This window comes from Rhinopithecus roxellana, chromosome 9 (assembly GCF_007565055.1).
Source record: "Rhinopithecus roxellana isolate Shanxi Qingling chromosome 9, ASM756505v1, whole genome shotgun sequence".
In the NCBI taxonomy this organism is placed as follows: Eukaryota; Metazoa; Chordata; class Mammalia; order Primates; family Cercopithecidae; genus Rhinopithecus; species Rhinopithecus roxellana.
In genome coordinates, this window is record NC_044557.1 from 64,654,224 (window position 1) to 64,675,245 (window position 21,022).

At 42.1% G+C, this 21,022-nt stretch overlaps 1 protein-coding gene across 1 annotated transcript; it reads right to left on the reverse strand.

Moving 5' to 3' along the window:
* Positions 1-1,097: 1,097 nt before the first annotated feature.
* Positions 1,098-20,400, reverse strand: PABPC1 (poly(A) binding protein cytoplasmic 1). Its single transcript, XM_010374172.2, has 15 exons — positions 19,039-20,400; positions 15,752-15,945; positions 15,438-15,553; positions 13,163-13,302; positions 10,543-10,637; positions 10,120-10,257; positions 9,832-9,927; positions 6,606-6,878; positions 6,277-6,367; positions 5,055-5,165; positions 4,819-4,973; positions 3,774-3,858; positions 3,103-3,233; positions 2,480-2,573; positions 1,098-1,547 (listed from the first exon to the last, which is right to left on the reverse strand). The coding sequence occupies exons 1-14, from the start codon at positions 19,229-19,231 to the stop codon at positions 2,481-2,483; spliced, it is 1,911 nt and encodes a 636-aa protein (XP_010372474.2). The 5' UTR covers positions 19,232-20,400; the 3' UTR covers positions 1,098-1,547; position 2,480.
* Positions 20,401-21,022: the final 622 nt, after the last annotated feature.

Here is a 21,022-nt window from a genome sequence, read left to right on the forward strand (position 1 = left end):
GAAAATCTTTCAGAAGAAATTGTAATGAACCACCAGCCCGAGAGGGTATGTCTGCGGTGAGGCAAAACACAAAATAATCAGGATCCCCACTGGATGCACTGTTCTATGCTAAACGGTAGGAGGGTGGAGTTTGTATTACCTTGAGTTTCAAAAGAAGAAGCCAAAGTGAAAAGCATTCTAGGTACAGAAGCATCACTAGGCTTCATCAGCAGGGAGGGCTGCCACTGTCACAAGCCAGGGTTTTGTTTGGATTTATTTAATCCCAAAGGTTAATAGAATTGTTTATTTAGCATGGAATGAGATAACCACATGTTTAACTTAGAAAGCTAACTCTGGCAGTAGTCCACAGAGAATGATGGGTTAGAAGTTAAAACTCAAAAGTGTAAACTGCCTGGGTTATCAGTTTTATGCAGATACCCTATACCCCAGGCTAGATCTTGTAAATCCATCCTCCTAAAAGAACCCCACATCTTCACCTTTAACAAGTACTTTGGGTATTACACTAAAATTCAGTCACAATCATGAACTACCAAATTAAAGACCTTACAAAAATAAGGTTTAAAACTAATCATAACTTTTAACACTTTAATATTAAAATCATACCAAAGCTTATCTACATCCTCTTCAAGAGTAACTGTCATTGTTTTATATGATGCAAGAGTTTAAGCTAATAATCTCATAGCCTAGAAACCTCAATATAATCACAAACTGGCAGGCCAGGCATGGTGGCTCATGCAGGAGGACACCTTGAGCCCAGGAATTCAAGACCAGCCTGGACAAAATAGGAAGACCCCACCTCTACCTGCAAAAAAAACCCCATAAACTGGTTTATCTTCAAAAGTTGATGGGTGTCAGTCTCGTACATGAAATATTAAGATCATGTAACAAATACACATTGTTTCAATAATCCATATGGAAACCTTAACTCATAAAATGCACTACAGGAACTGTCTTGTGCCTTTTACATAAAACCAACAGACCCCTTGAACTTAACAGTACATCTTTCATGGAAGATTCTTATGTCAGCTCAGCACCATTAAGATATTACCTATTTATGCAAGGCAATTATAAAGACTTTGAAAAAAAGCAAAACCGTGCACTGTTTAAGGAATTTTTATTAAAGCAAGAATTTTATAATCCAAATTACGTTTCCTTGCTCAGTTATCAATTCTGTTACTTAAAACAGAACTGACATTTTGAGCTATTCCACAGTAAAGAATTACAAAATTAAAGAAAGGAATGCTTTAAATTTTTGTACTTTGCTGAAAATTCTTTTTCCCAGGGTCTATAAAACATTAATTTGTTTTTATATTTTACTATTTTTTTGTGTTTTTTTTTTTTTGTTTTTAAATCAATAAGTAATCTAGGACTAGCATTATGCTTGCTAGACCTGGCATTTGCTCGGTACATAAGGTTCAAAGTTTCCTTTCCTTTTTTTATTTATTTTATATTTTGCAATGTTTTTTTTCCATAATATTTAAGTTTTTCGATGTTTAGATATTTTTCTTCGGTGAAGCACAAGTTTCTTTTCGTGGTCCCTGATCAATCTGTAAATGTTAAAAAAATAAATTAAGACCAGGACTATCACTTGTCAGTAGCAAATTAAAGCTCTTAGCCAAATCCAATGTAGCTGCCTGTTTTTATCTATAGTTTTATTGGAACACAGCCATACCTGTTCATTTGTATATATACTGTATATGGTTGTCATGCCACGGTAACATTGTAACAAGATCATTTCAGAGATAACATGGTCCTCAAAGCCCAAAATATTTCCTATCTGGCCCTTTACAAAAAAGATTTGCCAATCCCTGGTCCTGATCCTGGCTGCACTACTCAATTTCTTGGGAGTAATGAAAGATAGCAGTAAAGACCCAAGGGCACCACCCAAAAAGGAAAGGTATTAACTATGAAAGCCAACCTGTGACAGGCCATTTAATGTATATTACTATACAAAATCTGGCAGGGCACAGTGGCTCACGCCTTGTAATCTCAAGACTTTGGGAGGCCGAGATGGGCAGATCACTTGCGGTCAGACGTTTCAGACCAGCCTGGCCAACACGGCAAAACCCCGAGTCTAGTAAAAATACAAAACTTGGCTGGGCATGGTGGCATGGCCCTATAATCTCAGCTGCTTGGGAGGCTGAGGCAGGAGAATTGCTTGAACCTAGGAGGCAGAGGTTGCAGTGAGCCGAGATCGCGCCACTGCACTCCAGCCTGGGTGACAGAGCGAAACTCCATCTCAAAAAAAAAAAAAAAAAAAAAAACCTGAAAGCGCTGGGATTTTAAGAATCCAACAGTTAACGGGTAAAATTCCTTTAATTCCTCTATAGTTAGTTCTACTTTTCCTTGAAAAATTAGCAATACATTTAAATGACTTATAATGATCTTTTGCTATGTACATTTCAAAAATATGCTCAACAAACTTTATAAAAGATGAAGAAAACAAGCTTAAAACAATAAACCAGAGGGAAAAGCTCACTTTAAACAGTTGGAACACCGGTGGCACTGTTAACTGCTTTCTGGGCAGCCTCTTTAGCTTGGTGGGCTTGTAGTACAGCTACAGCTTCATCAACCTAAGAAAGATGCACAGATAAAATGGTTCAGGAAAGGAATGGAAATAAAGAGTTTCATATTGGTAACATACCAATTCCCAACAAAGATAAGTTTCTTCCCTCAGATGAAAGTATAAATTGTTACGTTAAACTATATACATTCAATTTTGAGTTCCATTACACCATTATTCTAGAATTATGAATCACCCCCCCTTGCACTTCTCTTTCCTTGTCCTCCCCAAGCCCGAAAAATATTTCTGTCTCCACTAGAGAAAGCAGCAGCAGTTGAGAGTATGGCTGCTGGAGCTGATGGGATTTGAAGCCAGGTTCTGCCACTTAAGAGCTGTGTAAGCATTTGGCAAATTATTCAGCCTGTTTCAGTTTCCCTATCTATAAAATGGGGATAATAGCGCCACAGGTTATTATGCAGACTTTACAATTGTACATGGCTTATATATAACACGATGTAAGTGCTCTATACAATTAAGTCCCCATAAAAAGCCATGTAATAACTGTGTAAGAGGCAACATGGTAAATAAACTTAAATCACCTTAGAACGGAGTGACTCAGGAGACTCGAGCATATGAAGAAGTTCTGAATTATCAATCTCCAACAACATGCCAGTGATTTTACCGGCAAGAGTAGGGTGCATGGCTTGAATAAGAGGAAACAGCCGTTCACCTAGGAACAGAAACATTCAAAAACTCCCTTCAATAAAAATAAAGTTTTTAACTGCATTGTATTACCACATTAAACTGGGGTTTAAGAACCATACTTCTGTCTTATGTATATAATAAACCATAATCCACAATTTCATTATGTCTTCATGGGAAGAACAGAGTAAGAAAATCAGCCACAAGGCAATTAACTCTTGACATTATCGGCTTGCCAATTAAGCAATGTTATCACTAGGTTGTCAAATCGGTGTTCAGGCAAAGTCACAAATTTTCTTCTCATTTGCTTCCAAATTCCTTATCTCAAAAATGTAGTGAGGGCCCATGGTCACTAATGCCCTACTACCCTATTTATTACTAACAATACATTTTCTTATTGGCTTTCCAGTGGTTTTAATTAGGCAGATCAACTGTGTATCATAATCATTCATGCCAATTCAGATCACTTCCACTGCCCTAGTTGTCAATTTTAGGTACAAATGGTGCCTAAGTGATTCCTATATTTTCTAGTCTCTTTAAACTGGCAAGGTGAGACGAAAGTACTCACCCAACATTTGCTTTTGCTCTTGAGGAGGGGCAGATGCCAACATGGAAGCAGTCAAAGGTTCCTGACCTTGTACATGAACAGCAGGCTAGACAGAAAATGAGAACTCTTAAGTTTAAAGCACAGAAAAAAAGGCAAATACAAATAGTCATCAATGGACATCTGCTGAAGTGGTAGACTTCTATCGAAACATGAGGTGGAGAAGTTGAGTGAGTGAATTAGACGCCAAAGTAGTTATTATGTATCATATACCATAGATACATACATATATTTTTGAGATGGAGTCTCGCTTTTTCGCCAAGGCTGGAGTGCAATGGCGCAATCTTGGCTCACTGCAACCTGTCTCCCGGATTCAATCAACTTTCCTGCTTCCCCAGTAGCTGGGATTACAGGCATGTGCCACACCACGCCTGGTTAATCTTTGTATTTTTAGAGCTGGGGTTTCACCCTGTTGGCCAGACTGGTCTCAAACTCCTGACCTCAAGTGATCCACCCGCCTCAGCCTCCTAAAGTGCTGGGATTACATACAGCCACCACGCCCGGCCCATAGGTACTTATAATAGTTGTTTTAGACCAGGCATGGTGATTTAGGATGTGCATTTCTGGCTGCTTGTCCAATTCCTAAAGCATAAGACATTTTACGTACTATCATATTAGCAGGATGTTCCAGATAGGCTAAGCTCTCAAAAATCTATCATGCAGCTGTCTTCACATTTTTTCTTTTGAGACAGAGTCTTGCTGTCACCCAGCAGGGATTACAGTTTGCTGCAGCCTCAAACTCCTGGGCTCAAGCAATCCTCCTGCCTCAGCCTTCCTAGTAGCTGGGACTACAGGCATGTGCCACCACACCCGGCTAGTTTCCTTTGTGGAGACAGGGTCCTGCTATGTTGCCCAGGCTGGTCCCAAACTCCTGGTCTCAAGCAATGTGCCTGCCTCAGCCTCCCAAAGTGCTGGGGTTACAGGTGTGAGCCACTGTACCCAGCTGTCTTCACACCTTTGATTTCACCCAAGAAATGTGATTTTCATTAAGAAATCATTAAATCCATACCTGTTGCATTGTAACTTGTGGCTGTGCATTAAGATGTTGCTGAGGATTGCGAACTCCTGCAGCATATTTATACTGTGGAACGGTGCGGACAGCAGGAGTAGCTGCAGCAGCTGCAGCTGCAGGACGTGGACCCATTGTCTGTGTTGATGTGTTAGCTAAAAAATAAGAACGTTTTGTATTTTTATCTTGCTCTTTCAAATTGGTGATCAATTTTTAAAGGAAGGATTAAGACTCACCAACACGCTGTGTTGACATGACTCGTGGAACCTGTGAAGAAGCTGGTCTCATAGTACTAAATGGTGGTCTAGGAGCAGCTGGGCGGATAGCACCGGGCATATTTTGGAATGCTGCATTTTAAAGATTTGAATATACATTAACTGGGAAAATTTACTGACTGAAAAGTGTTCATGCTGTTTTCTTCGATCTGAAGTTTGCATAAAAGACTAAAAAGTGACAAAGCTTTTTAAAGCTGAGTCTTACACCTGCCATTTTCCCAGACTCAAGAGCATCAGTAAGTAAAAACATCAATTCATACAAGGACAAGTACTTATAAATATACCTGAAACAAAATCATGATAAAATTCTAAGTGCTCCCAGCCTGGCCAACAGGGCAAAATCCTGTCTCTACAAAAAATTTAAAAAATTAGCTGGGTGTGGTGGTGTGTGCCTGTAGTCCCAGCTACTTGGGAGGCTGATGCAGGAGGATCACTTGAACTCGGGAGATGAAAGCTGCAGTAAACCAAGATCATGCCACTGCACTCCAGCCTGGAAGACAGAGTGAGACTCTGTCTAAAAAAATAAACTCTTAAGTGCTCTTGGAATATAACGTACTGTTCCACAGGACAAGACTTAAAATGCCACGACTCTGATTCTCATACATGATTAAATGGAACGAGACCTTTAAAACTGTGGCCTAACAAAATATTAAACTGGCTGGGTACCACAGCTCACGCCTGTACTCTGAACACTTTAGAAGGCTGAGATGGGCGGATGACCTGAGATCAGGAGCTCGAGACGAGCCTGGCCAACATGGTGAAACCCTGTCTCTATCAATAATGCATTAAGTTAGCTGGGCGTGGTGGCGGGCACCTGTAATCCCAACTATTCCAGAGGCTGAGGCAGGGAGAATCACTTGAACCTGGGAGGTGGAGGTTGCAGTGAGCCGAAATTGAGCCACTGCACTCCAGCCTGGGGCAACACAGCGAGACTCTGTCTCAAAAATAAATAAATAAGTAAAGAAGAGCTGTACCTATTCCCAAGACTTTTATAAAAGGAAATCAAATCACTGTAGACATTACTATCTTAGTACTGTTTTTAAATGCTATAAAAATGAACATCCATAACCACAAATTATGTGAAATGCAATAGTTAACCTAACATTGGCATAGAAGAGCTGTTTTACCCAATGTGTATTTTTAAACTCAATCCCCAACCTTAATTAAAAGAAAAAATACTCACGATGAGGTCTGGCACCCTGAGCAGTCCAGCGAGGACTTGGTCTTAGTTGAGCAATTTGGCTAGGAGGATAGTATGCAGCACGGTTCTGAGTCTGCAGGGGGAAAAAAAGCACATGAGTTTATCAGTTGAAGAAAAAAGCAAATAATGCAATAAATTATACGTACTTTTTCAAAACATTTGCCAGGCCTTCACACTCAAGCATTTTTTCCAACTCAATCATAATTCACCTTTCTTAATGTTTCACATTTGGGGGGCGAGGGGCACCCACAAACACTAGAAATGACCAAATATGAAAACCTTCATGGTTCTGGTTGCCTCCTAAAACCTACCTGTGGGATAGCTGCCATGAAGTAACCTGAAGGAGGTGCTGGCTGGTAAGGGTTGATTACAGGGTTGGGCACAGCTCGTACACTTGCCATTCTCTGCATATACTGGTTAGTGAGGTGAGCCTGGCGCTCTTCTTTGCGCTGAGCTAAAGCTACATACAATGGCTTTGTGGCCACAATTCTACCGTTCATTTCTGTAACTGCTTTAGTGGCTTCTTCTGGGGAGGAGAAACATACAAAACCAAACCCTTTGCTGCGACCACCCTCCATCATAACCTATTAAAAGGAAAAAAAAAAAAGTTAACGCAATGGTAGAATGAAGCACATAAAAAGAGCATTACAATTTAGACAATAATAAATCACTGAATCAAATAACTAAACCCTGTTAATGCTTAATCATCTTGTATTCACCGAGTTCACAATTTTTCCTTAATACCCAAGTTATTAAGGGTAAACTACACATATGCACTTCTAGCCAAGCCAGAGAACTGACAGAAGTGAAGGCCGCACAGAAACTTTTAAAGATTTTAGATACTGAATTTGATTGTATTTTCAATATTAAAATTATCTAAATACATACATCCCAGGTCTACTAAATGGACTTTTGGGCACCACTGGAAGCATTTCCCAATTAAATTGTTACTACTCTAACAATTCAAGCTGACAAGATGCTTTACTATGCCTTTGAGAAAAAAAGTAGTTGAATCTTACAATACCCACACCTTAAAGTTTTCACATTCAAGAGCAGAAGATCCATAAATATCACAGTACAAAGAACACTCAAGAGGAAGGTTCTTCTAAAATTGATTGCAAAGACCTTTTAAATGAGAAATGAAGACTTGCAAAGAACCACTCGCTAGGCCAGCAATATATATTAAACGTGCTATAAAACTAAACAGTATGCGAGTGGCACAGGAACAAATGGTAATAAAATAAGAGTTCAGAAATATACCCAAGCAATTATGGGAATTCACTGTGTTAAAAGTTAACATTTTAAAGTACTGGGGAAAAAGGACTTTGGGCTACTCAATACATGATACACTGGGACAAATGAAAAAATGTAGAACTCTTACTCACATTACATTGAAAAATCTTAAACACCAGGTAGATTCTGAGTCTGAATGTAAAATGTAGAAATAGAAAGCCTTTCTAAGATCACACACACACACACACACACACACACACACACACACAACTGAAGTCCATAAAGTGGAAAATCCGAAGAAAATATTTCCAATATAAAACAAATGTTCGGCCGGGCGCGGTGGCTCATGCCTGTAATCGTAGCACTTTGGGAGGCCGAGGCGGGTGGATCACCTGACGTCAGGAGTTCAAGACCAGCCTGGCCAACATGGAGAAACCCCGTCTTTACTAAAAATACAAAAATGAGCCAGGCGTGGTGGCAGGTGCATATAATCCCAGCTACTCGGGAAGCTGAGGCAGGAAAACTGCTTGAACCCAGGGGGTGGAGGTTGCAGTGAGCTGAGATCCGGCCACTTCACTCCAGCCTGGGTGAAAGAGCAAAACTCCGTCTCAAAAAAAAATAATAAAACAAATGTTCCCTCAATCAGTAAAAAGACAATCAGCCAGGCACGGTGGCTCCCGCCTGTAATCTCAACGCTTTAGGAGATCACCTGAGGTCAGGAGTTGAAGACCAGCTTGCCCAACACGGTGAAATCTCATCTCTACTCAAAATGCCAAAAATTAGCTGGGCGTACGCACGCCTGTAATCCCAGCTTCTCGGGAGGCCAAGGTAGGAGAATCACTTGAACCCAGGAGGCGGAGGCTGCAGTGAGCCGAGATTGCACCACTGCACTCCAGCTCAGGCGAGAGTGAGACTCATCTTTAAAAAAGGCAAAAAAATAAAAAATAAAAAATAAACCCTCCTAAGTTTAAGCATTTGTGTTGTGCCACATTAAAAGCACTCTTGGGGCCAGGCGCAATGGCTCAAGCCTGTAATCCCAGCACTTTGGGAGGCCCAGACGGGCGGATCATGAGGTCAGGAGATGGAGACCATCCTGGCTAACACGGTGAAACCCCGTCTATACTAAAAATACAAAAAACTAGCCGGGCGAGGTGGCGGGCACCTGTAGTTCCAGCTACCCGGGAGGCAGAGCTTGCAGTGAGCTGAGATCCGGCCACTGCACTCCAGCCTGGGCGACAGAGCAAGACTCCATCTCAAAAAAAAAAAAAAAAAAAAAAAAAAAAAAAAAAAAAAAGCACTCTTGGGCTGCATGTGGCCTGCAAGCAGCGGGCTGGACAAGCTTGGCATAAGCCCAGGAAAGGCTGAGGCTGCAGTGAGCTGTGACTGTGCCATGCCCCTGCACTCCAATCTGGGCATCATAGTAAAATCCTGTCTCAAGAAACAGAAAAACATGCATGCTTCATACATTCAAAATATGCTGATGCACAACACTCAATTTAAACAACATCCAGGGAACACACTGAAGACAAAAACATTCAGGAATAAATTCTATCATACTCCAAGTACTCTTACATAAAAAGCATAATCTGAAACACAAGACAATCATAGCACTTCCATCTTACTTGTATTCACACACTTTTCCCCTAACATTTCCTCACTCTCACAGAAACTTCCTCGGGCTTGCCAGGAAAAGCTGACTAGAAAGATCAGCCACAGCGTCATTCCAGTTGAGTTGTAATTTTTTCTATGCACTCTTCCCCAACCCGAGCAAAATTACATATGCACAAAACTTTGCATATAGAGGGACTCTTGGCCCACGGATACAAGACAAAAACATCTGGAAGAAAACTTCTTAAATCAAGATTTCAGAATCTGTACAAGAATACTACTGTTGTGTTTCTTATCTCTCATTTCAAGTAAAAGAAAATATGATCTCTATTCTTACTGCTAGGGCGCAGGGGAAGGAATTGGGGCTTGACTACCCAGAATGAATTGTAGACATGAACAAACAGATCAGAACTATACTAACAATTATAAGTCCCTAATAAGTTGCTTTAGTAAAATGACTGATTGTTGGAATACTGCATATTATGTGAGGTTATCAGTCTTCCTTAGCAAAGAGTTCAGCGCTTGCCATTTATAAGTTAACCCTTACGCTACGACAACTACTTCAAATGTGAATATAAGTTTTAGAAGTAACGAAGCAAACACCTCTCTAGTGGCTATAATTAATGCAAAATTTATATACATATATCTACAGGTATGAATTTTTATCAAACCTCAAAAATCTGCACGTTTTCTTACCTTTGCACTAGTGATTGTACCAAATGGAGAAAACTCTTTCCGGAGACGTTCATCATCAATACCATCATCAAGATTTTTCACATAAAGATTAACACCCTAAAAAGAAGAAAAGAAAACTATAGAAAAAGAAAACCATGGTGGTACCTAATTATATCTCCTATTATTTTATCCCATGTTTCTTCTCCTATTCCCCTCTCAAACCCTCCAGTTACCTGGGAGTAACTGAAATCAACGTAAAATAGGTTTCCTCATCCCTGTCTTATTTTGCTTGTTCAATTAAAACTGAACCTGGTATCTGGTGATCCTATCTTGTTTCATCTGTTCAAATTTGCGCTTAAGTTCCGTCTGCCGTTCCACCTTTTTCTGAGCTCGACCAACGTAAATTTGTTTTCCATTGAGCTCCTTTCCATTCATCTCATCCACAGCCTTCCAAAAAAAAAAAAAATCACAAAACTTTCAACTTACAGTTCATTTCCTTAACGGTTAAGACGAATTTGTTAAGTCACAAAAGCTAAAGACAAACCCATCCCAAAATCTCAAGGTTTTGGGACAATATAGGTTACCAAGTTATACTTTCAAAGCTACTGCATAAAATGCAAATAACTGAAAATATAAGAACATGTAAAATAGCTATTACTATGCACATAAACTTCAACACAAGAGCAACTCAACTTTGTACCCCCTTCTTCCTGCTGAATACAGACCACTTACTTTCTGTGCATCTTCATGCCTTTCAAAGCTTACAAATCCGAATCCTTTGGATTTTCCACTTTCATCAGTCATTACTTTCACACTTAGGGCAGGCCCTAAAAAATTTTTTTTAAATAAATATATTCCATACAATGTTCACATTATACATTTCAAATTTCAATATACAAAGACAAAGCCATGAAAAAAATGAGGTAAAATTTCAAAACTCCACAAATTGACTCCTCTCTCCCAGCCTTGAAAGACCCTTTATTACTAAGAAGGTAAATACCTTCCCTCCCCTGAAGGATTCCTCCTTCCATTTAAGGTTTACTTTAAATGACTGTAAAAAGTTTTATTCTCAGCTCTAGCACAAAAAGTTTTTTACCCAATAATTTGATGCCTTCCCTTTTCTATAGATATAGTATCTCATTCCATCGCCCAGGCTGGAGTGTAGTGGCACAATGAATAAGCTCACTTTAACCTCAACTCCTGGGCTCAAGTGATCCTCCTGCCTCTACTTACTGAGTAGCTGGAACTACTGGACCACATACCACCATGCCTGGCTAACTTACTTTTTGTAGAGATAGGGTCTTGCTATGTTGCCCAAGCTAGTCTCAAACTTGTGGCTTCAAGTGATCTTCCTTCCTTGACCTCCCCAAATGCTAGGGTTACAGGCATGAGCCACTGTGCCAGACCAATTTGATTTTCTTTGTATCAATTAAGACACAAGTATTTATTAAGCCTTGGCCTACCTGACTTTCAATAGGGAGTGGAAGGAATACATGGTTGGACTCTTAGTGATTTAGGAATTTGAAAGACAGGAAAAAAAAATTTTTTTTAAAGACACAGGTGAATTACCTGGAGGAGAAAGCATTTATTTCTGAAGACATGTTTTCCCCTAACTTTCTCTGAAGTGGGAGAGACAGGTAACTGAGGCAGGTGGTCTCTCAAGCAAGTGGGGCAGAAAAGGTTAAAAATCACATTTGATTACAGAAATTCAGAAGATATATGGGCCAAGGCAGATTTTCTTCTGAATGTGCCTCTCTCCTGAGGCCAAAGAATATATGACATATTCACATATTTGTGGTCAACTTATGCAGCATTACTCATGGGATAGGTAGTTAACTACATCAACTTTTACAAATAGCTAATTAAAATATATTAAGAAACACAACAATTGAAATATATAAAAGACAGTAGCTAAAGACAATTTGGGGGTTGAGCTGTGAAACATGATGTCACTTTCTACATTTTATATTATCTATCTTTGTGCAAAATGGTACGTTTTTTGCTCTAGTGGAGAGCTCAATGTGACATGCTAGCATGGCAATAAGGTATTAGGTTTCCTGGCCAGGCGCAGTGGCTCACATCTGTAATCCCAGCACTTTGGGAGGCCGAGGTGGCTGGGATCACTTGAGGTCAGGAGTTGGCAACCAGCCTGGCCATCACGGTGAAACCCCGACTCTACTGAAAGTACAAAAATTAGCTGGGCATGGTGGCGCACACCTGTAATCCCAGCTACTCAAGGAGGAGATAGAATTGCTTGAACCTGGGAGGTGGAGGTTGCAGTGAGCCGAGATCACGCGACTGTGCTCTCCAGCCTGGGTGACAGAGCAAGAGTCAAAAAAAAAGTACTAGATTTAGTATTATATTTCCTAATTCTTTATTATTTGACATACTAAAAAAAGCAAGCCACCTCTGAGTTCAACAAAAAGTGCAAAGGGCAGGGTCAAACAAATCATCTGCACGTGTATTTTCTGTTACACCCCTACCTAAACTAAGGCTGCTTTGTGTTTCATTAATTTCAAGTTTTATGAAGTTATTTTTAAATGCAGGAAATAAGTATTTTATTTATTTATTTATTTTTATTTTTATTTTTATTTTTGAGACAGAGTCTCGCTCTGTCGCCCAGGCTGGAGTGCAGGGGCCGGATCTCAGCTCACTGCAAGCTCCGCCTCCCGGGTTTATGCCATTCTCCTGCCTCAGCCTCCCGAGTAGCTGGGACTACAGGCGCCCGCCACCTCGCCCGGCTAGTTTTTTGTATTTTTTAGTAGAGACGGGGTTTCACCGTGTTAGCCAGGATGGTCTCGATCTCCTGACCTTGTGATCCGCCCGTCTCGGCCTCCCAAAGTGCTGGGATTACAGGCTTGAGCCACCGCGCCCGGCCAATAAGTATTTTAAATACCAAGGAATCACTGGAAAATCTGGATTTCCGGCTTCATTGCTGAAAATCATTGTTTTAAACTGCTCCAACATGATGTTACTTAAACTGACCAGCTTTATTGTCCTATGCTGGCTGTGTCAAATGTATGCTTCTGATGACACGGGGATCTCTAATCACACACACGTGCACACACACATATATGTATCTCCAGCCTCTTAATGTAAAATATTTAAAAATCTGTCCTAATTACTTAGTCATATCTTACTGTGCTAATCTAATGCTATTAACCTTTAACCTGGATAGAATTCTATTTATGTGTAATAGATGGCCAGCAGCTTAATTCAAATAACCACAAGTATTTTAAAGTACCACGTAAGTCTAATTTTATTGACTTTTTTAGTATAAAGTAATAGCTAAAATTAACATTAAGCACTAATTCAGAACTTTGTGTGTAAAAATTTAATTAAGACACATTACCAAACTTGCCAAAGAGATCCTTAAGGCGCTCATCATCCATGTCTTCTCCAAAATTCTTGATGTAAACATTGGTGAATTCTTTTGCCCTAGCTCCAAGTTCAGCTTCTCGTTCTTTACGAGACTTAAATCGTCCAACAAATCTAACAAGATATACAAGGACTATAACATTAGATACTATTTTATAAAGTTCACATAAATTAAGCCTGATGGTTGGTTTTGCTATTGTTACTGAGAATATTCAGAATCCCTAATAAAGAGCACTCTACAAAAGAGAAATATGGCCATAATTTAAGATATGACACCATGAAATACATGAATAAACCTCTAACTACAATCACAAAAAACGAAACTTTTAATACACACTCTCTCTTCTCTAGCTAACCCAGGGTTAAAGGGATCACTCCCATCAATACAAATGAGTGGAAGTGCATGTGTACCATGCCAATAAAAAGACCTCTATCAAATTAAAAAGCTTTCATTGTCATTTCAAAGTGGCCCTTGCGCTTTCTCTGCCATCTCCTAGAATAAAAATTTAAACTTCCCAATCCTGTACTCTAACATACAACAGCCTGACATTAACTGCAGCATTTTCAACAAAACGACACTAAAATTTAATTTTTCCTGAATGTAACAGTAGTAACTCACAACAAGGATCACTGGGCTAGGCAGTGGCTCACACCTGTAATCCCAGCACTTGGGGAGGCCAAGGTGGCATGAACACTGGAGCCCAGGAGTTCAAATTCAGCCTGGCCAACATGGTGAAACTGTCTCTACTAAAAATACAAAAATTAGTTGGGTGTGGTGGTGTACACCTGTAATCCCAGCTACTTGGGAGGCTAAAGCACGAGAATCGCTAGAACCCGGGAAGCAGAGGTTGCACCACTGCACTTCAGCCTGGGCAAGAGAGCAAGACCATGTTTCAAAAAAATAAAAATAAAAAGAATAAGGATCACTGAAGAAGAAAAGGTAGCATGTGTGTCATAGCATATTGTAATACACAGCAAAGCAGAAGGAAAAACCATCTTCCATAATCTAACCCTAGTCATCTAAATCTCCTTATCTCTAACCTAGCTTTGGAATAAAAAGTAAAATAAAAATAATTGCCTTATCTCCCCATAAAATATGGTTGGTCTTCACTATGCTATTAGTTTCATAAATGTTCTCAAAGGGAGCGTATTTCATCGTGGGCATCACTTTCTGCTTTGTAAATAATGCTGCAATTTTTTTTAAGAGACAAGGTCTTGCTATTTTGCCCTGGCTGGAGGATAATAACTGTTCATAAGCACAATCACAGCACACTACAGTCTTGGCTCAAGCATCCTGCCTCAGCTTCCCAGTGGCTGAGAAGAAAGGCACACTGCAGTAAAGCTGAAACTTTATGAAAGACACTTTGTGTATTTCTTCTTAGGACAGTTACAAATTTCTAAAAGAGTTATATCACTTTTACTCAAAAGAGCAATATAGCTTTCTTTTCTGGGTCCTGCCAGGGTTAGGCTTGCTTTTTTTTCTCCTAAAGCACTGGTGACAGGCATTTGTGAGTACTAATTTTTTTTTTTTTAAACAGAGTTTCAATCTTGTCGCCCAGGCTGGTGTGCAATGGCGCAATCTCAGTTCACTGCAACCTCTGCCTCCTGGGTTTAAGTGATTCTCCTGCCTCAGCCTCCTGAGTAACTAGGATTACAGGCATGCGCCACCACGCCCGGCTAATTTTGTATTTTTAGTAGAGATGGGGTTTCTCCATGTTGATCAGGTTGGTCTCAAACTCCCAACCTCAGGTGATGCACCCGCCTCAGCCTCCCAAAGTGCTGGGATTACAGGCATGAGCCACTGCGCCCAGACTTGTGAGTAATGTATGTCTCTCATTTTACAGTACTTAAAAGCAAATTGAGTTTCTTCACCTATAAAATGGGGTAATTTAACCAGCACCTCAAGAATTATGACTATTAGGTCTGAATTCCTGATTTTTCACTAATGCACTGATTTTGAAAAAGCTTCATATTTCTGTTTACCTGTCTTCTGTTTTCCTTTTGGCATGAATGTTAATTTTATTAAACCTGTTATTTGTATGTTATACTTATTGTGTAAAAAAATCAATTATAAAAATCAAGATTAGCTTATTTTCACTCCAGTACAACTGCATTAAATTTTGTTATTCATCTTTATTTTTATTCTTTTATCTTATATGTATCTAACTTCTCCCTGACAAATATTAACTTAAAATGATTTGGAATTATTAAAAATAAGATTCAAAATATGATTAGATATTTATACTTACACTTTGCGATCATTTAGGAGCATTCCATTCATTTTTTCAATAGCTCGTTCAGCTGCTTCCTGCGTCTCAAAGTGTACAAATCCATAGCCCTTGGAACCATTTTCATCACAAACCACCTAGGGAAAAACGTATACCCATTTTTCTTTATTTGCTATTGATTTAACATTTGTTCAGTGTTGAGAGACAATCTGTTAGCCATCTAACCTGGATATTTGTGAAATAAAGATATCCATTACAGCACAGTTCCTATTTCAAGCACTAAACTAAAAGTAGCTCAACAATATAAACATGTTTACTGGACATTTTTGGCTTACCTTACATGAAAGGATGTTACCAAAAGCAGAAAATGTATCATACAGTGCTTTATTATCAATGGATTTGTCCAGATTTTTAATGAATATGTTGCCTACTCCACTTTTGCGAAGTGATGGATCACGCTGAGACCACATGATGCGTACTGGTTTGCCCTTTATAACATCAAAATTCATGGTGTCCAAAGCACGCTCCGCTGCAGGAAAGACATTTTCAGAGTCAATATTACTTCAAAATTTTTGCTGGCTACTTTACATAAACTGTGGTGAGTGGAGTGGGTGGACACATGGTCTCACAGTCGAACACTTCCTCTTTAAGCTTCAAGATGGCTAGACCTTTCGAGTATCACATACTAGCGTAGGACCTAAATTGTATAAAGCAAAGACAAATACCAGAAGCCCCCGAAATTTCTCACATATAAAAGGATGCCATATTGCTAATAATTAATGAATTCCTGAATCAATCTCTTGCTTTGCCATTAAATCTAAAAGCACTTTTTTCCCCAGTTAACAAAATCCAAATTCCTTCACATATGACCCGTTTAATAGTATAAGACATTACCCAATAGATTTATCTACAAGCTGGAAGTAGTTTATAGATTTAAATAGTTTAACTTCTTCCCAACTACTTGCTAAAATTGATCATTTCATTGCTAATGACTAACAATATTATACGAAAACCAGTCCATTTCCTAAAAAATGAAAGTTTCTTAATTATTGGGAGGAGGGAGAATTTCAGTGATTCATGGCACAATTTCCATTTAAGAAAATGAAAGGCTAGACAAAGGTTTGAATCATGCTTTCAAAAGCTAATGTGAAGTTGGACATACTCGGTTTCATAATCACAGAATTTTAAAAACACCAGGTCTGCAATATTCAGAAACCACTATTAACGCTTTCTTGACACACAAAATCAATTTCACTTTAGATCGCTGATTTTCTTAACAACTGATTGAGTTATTTCTGAGTAGTGCTAAAAAATTTCAAAATCTACAATTAATTTCAGGGTCTATAAAGGGTTGAATTGGATGTATTCCTGTACCATTCATTAAAGGCTCTAAATGAAATAACACATCCTTAAATGAAAAGACTGGTCCCCCAAGAGAGGAAAAACGGTCCCTTTTAAAGTCCTGAAACAACTTCCACAAATTCCATGCCAATGTAAATCTAAAGTTATTGACAGGACGAATTTTCCGGCCACCTCTTTTTTTATAAATGAAAGTTCCAGTTTCTAGAATATAGTGATAATCAGCTGTTAGCTCATTATCAAGTGACCACACCTACTCAGCTTCCCTAGTTTTTTTTTTTTTTTTTTTTTTTAGCTGACTTTGCTTGAGCTATTTTTCAATGAGTCACCTCTTCCTATGAAATTGAAAACTGGTCACTTTCAGAAGCTATTCTGCCTATCAATGTAGCAATAAAGTTTTAAAAAAATAAGAACAAGAAATCCACTGAATTAATTGGATGGCAAATTGTACACATAGAACTAGACAAATGGAAAACTGCCATATTATTTTCAGTAGTTAGGGTACCGGTCTTACTGGTACAGACTGATAATATATACTGTACACTGTAACCACGGCAACCTGAAGTTCAACTCTTCGAATCCCAAGAAATGTAAAAATTGATTTTTGGATTTAAAAACATTAAGCTGAGAAAGAGTTAACACTTTCAAGTTACCATTTTATGGTCTCTAGAATTCATTCCCGTCTTTTCTCTACCAACTCTTAGGTTGTGATAACCTGCCCCAAAGTTATCTACCCCCATCTGACAGGCATTGATACATCCTGCCTAAAGTTGACAAGAACTGTTACGAAGTGACATTTGGAGTTACTGCTTACAGAGCAAAAGGGCAGGAAACCTGCAGTGCAGTTTTACAACTTCTGGCTCCGTGTCACTCAATATTCGCTTCCAAAATCAGTATCAATTTTACACAGTGAAGAGCTGATCAGTAACCTAAGTTCTACTGAATGAATGTTAACAGAAGCTTAAATTCCACCCTTAAGGCCTTTTCTACTAAAATAAAAACGAATTCTTCTTATTTCGATTATTTGACACATATTCAAGTGGCTAGCCTGTAGAGGGGGAAAAGGCAAAATTGGGCTGTAAAATGGAATGAAACTGACTTCTCAAAGCCAATTGATCTAAAGACAAATCCTAGCAACTCAAGACCATAGATATTACCTGTTTACAAAATTGTATTTCTGTTAACTGTTTAACTTCCAAATAAAAGCACAAAGTTAGCTGCATTTCCCCCCCATAAATTTCAAGCTCAATTTAATCTCTGTTGGTTTGTACTCAGTCATTTCCCAAGATTTGTAAGTACCATGGGCCACTTTTAAAAATAAAAGAGAAACTTGAAGTTCTTGCACGCTACAGGTAAGACTAGTCCAGTTGGAATTACACTGAAGTAACATTTTATAGCCAAAATTGACTATTCTATAAAGAAAAGTCCCTCAAAACGACAGAAACTATTTCAGAAGGTAACATATAATATACTCGAAAACTACCAGTATTGTGAATCTAAGGTAAAATTTAAACATGGTCTAAGTTGCCTGAGAAAATTGGCCTTCAAAGTGGTCGGCTCCCACAACCCCTCCTCCCACTCTGCCCTTTTAATGCTAGAGAAATGCTTGATCTAGGGGAAACCCCCGAATACACGTCTCCGGTAAATTCCATTTCTAGACCCATCAGTCACTGATGAGTTCTGGGGAGTGGACTCACAAGCCTGAGGACCACCACCACACCACACATCGCCACAGGAACTTTATTCTAAGGCCTGGTGGCTCCCCCCGGCGACTGGGCCAGGAGCAGGCCTCGGGCCTGCGAGGTTACAGGGTTCAACACGTGGTATTTTTTGAGCACCGAACTGCACTTCCTCCCCAGGCTGGGGCGCCGGCAGGAGCTCCGGGTGGTGGGAGCGCCTCCACCTCTTACCCACGAAGGGAGCTCAGCGCTCAACGTCCCAGAATCCCGGAGTCACCGGCGGGAGCGCGGCGGAGGAACCGAATCTACCCACCCTCCCGGCGCGTCATCACCCTAAAGTTTGAGAGCGTCTGAGGCCGAGAAAATGGTCGCAAAGGAGGAAGTAGCCGGGCGTGCGGCTGCCGGCAGCGCGAGTCCCCGCCGGTTCGGGGAACGTGACTCCAGGGGCCCCGGCGCCTTCCCGCTGGCCGTCGCGGGGTGACATGCCCTCCCGCCCCCCGCCCCGGGGCCGCCGGCCTACCCCGCCCGCCGCCGCCCGAGCCTCATGGCCGCCCGCCCGCCCGACCGCGGAGCCCGGCGCTCACCGTCCGCCGGCTGCTGGAAGTTCACATACGCGTAGCCCAAGGAGCGGCGGGTGATCATGTCCCTGCAGACCCGGATGGAGAGGATGGGCCCGGCCGGGCTGAACTTCTCGTAGAGCATCGCCTCGGTCACGTCGGGGTGGAGGTCCCCCACGTAGAGCGAGGCCATGGGGTAGCTGGGGGCGCTGGGGTTCATCTCGGCACGGCTGCCCGCAGGGCCACAGGCCGCGACCTTTCCGTGAGAGGAGGAGAGCGAGTGCCGGGGCTGGGGGCCGGAGCCGGGGGGAGGGGAGCGGGAGCAAGCGCAGAGGGACAAAAATCAACCGGAATTGAAAACTACTCAACGGCCGCAGAACGGGGTCGATCCACTGCCGCTGGCTGCCGGCTGCCGGCGGGGAGGGAGGGTGGCGGTGTCGGGTCCGGGCAGCGGGAAGGCCTCGGTCTCTTGGTTCCTTCTTGGAGCTGCTGCGGGGCCGCGGGCGGGCGGGCGGGTCGGTCTCGGCTGCTTCACCGGGTTATTTTATAAAAGAGGAAGAAAAAAAAATAAAAGTCTCCGGCGGGGGAGACGCGGAATTTTTGTAAATTTTTTTGGGTTTTTTTAAAAGATTTTTTTAGATTTTTTTTGGATTTTTTAATAATAAATGTGTGTTCCGAGCCCGGAGCACACACTCCGCACTCTCAGCACTAACCGCCGGGGAGAAGGGGAAGCACCGCCTCCTGCACCCTCTACTTATACTCCCCGCCGCACTCGCCCCGCCCCCGCGCGTCTGACGCCAGGGCCCTACGCGAGCGTCAGCGCCGAAAGAGGAGGAGACGCGGAGGCCAGGGGGAGGAGGGAAGAGAAAACAGCAGGAAAGAGCAGAGAGGAAGGGAGAGGTGGCGGCGGCGGAGGCTGCGTTGTGGGGGTGGGGCTGGGGCGAAGGGGCGGGGCTTCTGCGCAGGCGCCGCGGCCGGGGAAGCGGAGCTCGCGCTGCGTCGCGTCCGTGGGGGAGGGGAGGGCGGCACGCGGGCGGTCCTCGGGGGTGTCGGCTGAGGCGGTCCCGCCTTCCGCCCCGCCCTCCCCCGCCTCCACCAGGAGGAGCGTTAACCCGTCACCGCGGCGGTGGGCGGTGCGAGGGGCTTCCGGGTTCCTACGCCCTAACCACCCCCCACGTGCGCGGCCGCTTGGGGCCTCTTTCCGCCGCGGCCGGCCCGGCTCCTCTCGCCCCAGGTCCGAGGGACGCTGGGCACGGGTGAGCGGGCGTGGTCCCCTCCGGGCCCGGTTTCCGAAACGTGCGTAGATGGAGCCGGGGTGGCTCCCCGCTCTCTCCTACCCGGACCGCACTACGAGTCCCAGCGGGCACCGCCGCCACGCGCGTCGGCCGCAGAAGCGGTGCCTGCTGGGAGCTGGAGTCCCCAACGGCCGCGGCGCTCGCTGACCCCAACTGGCTGCAGGGGTCGTGGCCGCCTGCTCCGGGACCCGCAACCGTCCTGCGCGCCGGACCCCGGCGCCAACCCGCGGAACTCCCGGCGGGGAGTTGGGGGGAGGGAGAGAGAGGGGAGGACCCCTCGGGTTCCTCGTCCTCTGCTTTTCCAGCCCGACCCTCCTCCGTGTCTTCGCTGGAGATTGTCGTTGGTCAAAGTGGATTTAATTTGGAATAGCTGTATTGGGGGTCTTTGATCACTTCTTACCTTAAGGTGCTAGATTGGAGTCAGTGATTTGTGCTGCTTCTGCCAGACATTTCTTGGCGATAGAAACCAGGAGTGGAGAAAAATGAATGTTTTTCCTGAAAGTATGGGTTTGTCATAATCACTACTATATGGCACCACAGCCCTGCAACCAGACAAAATTAGGAATAGTCTAAAACAACGTATTATAAATAAAACAATTCTGCACATTAGTAGTGGGTTTTAATAGGAATGCTAAATTTAATGAATTGATAGTAATGAAAGCCGGCTGTAGGAATGACATTAAATCAACATACAAATTCCACTCGAAAGTAGTAAA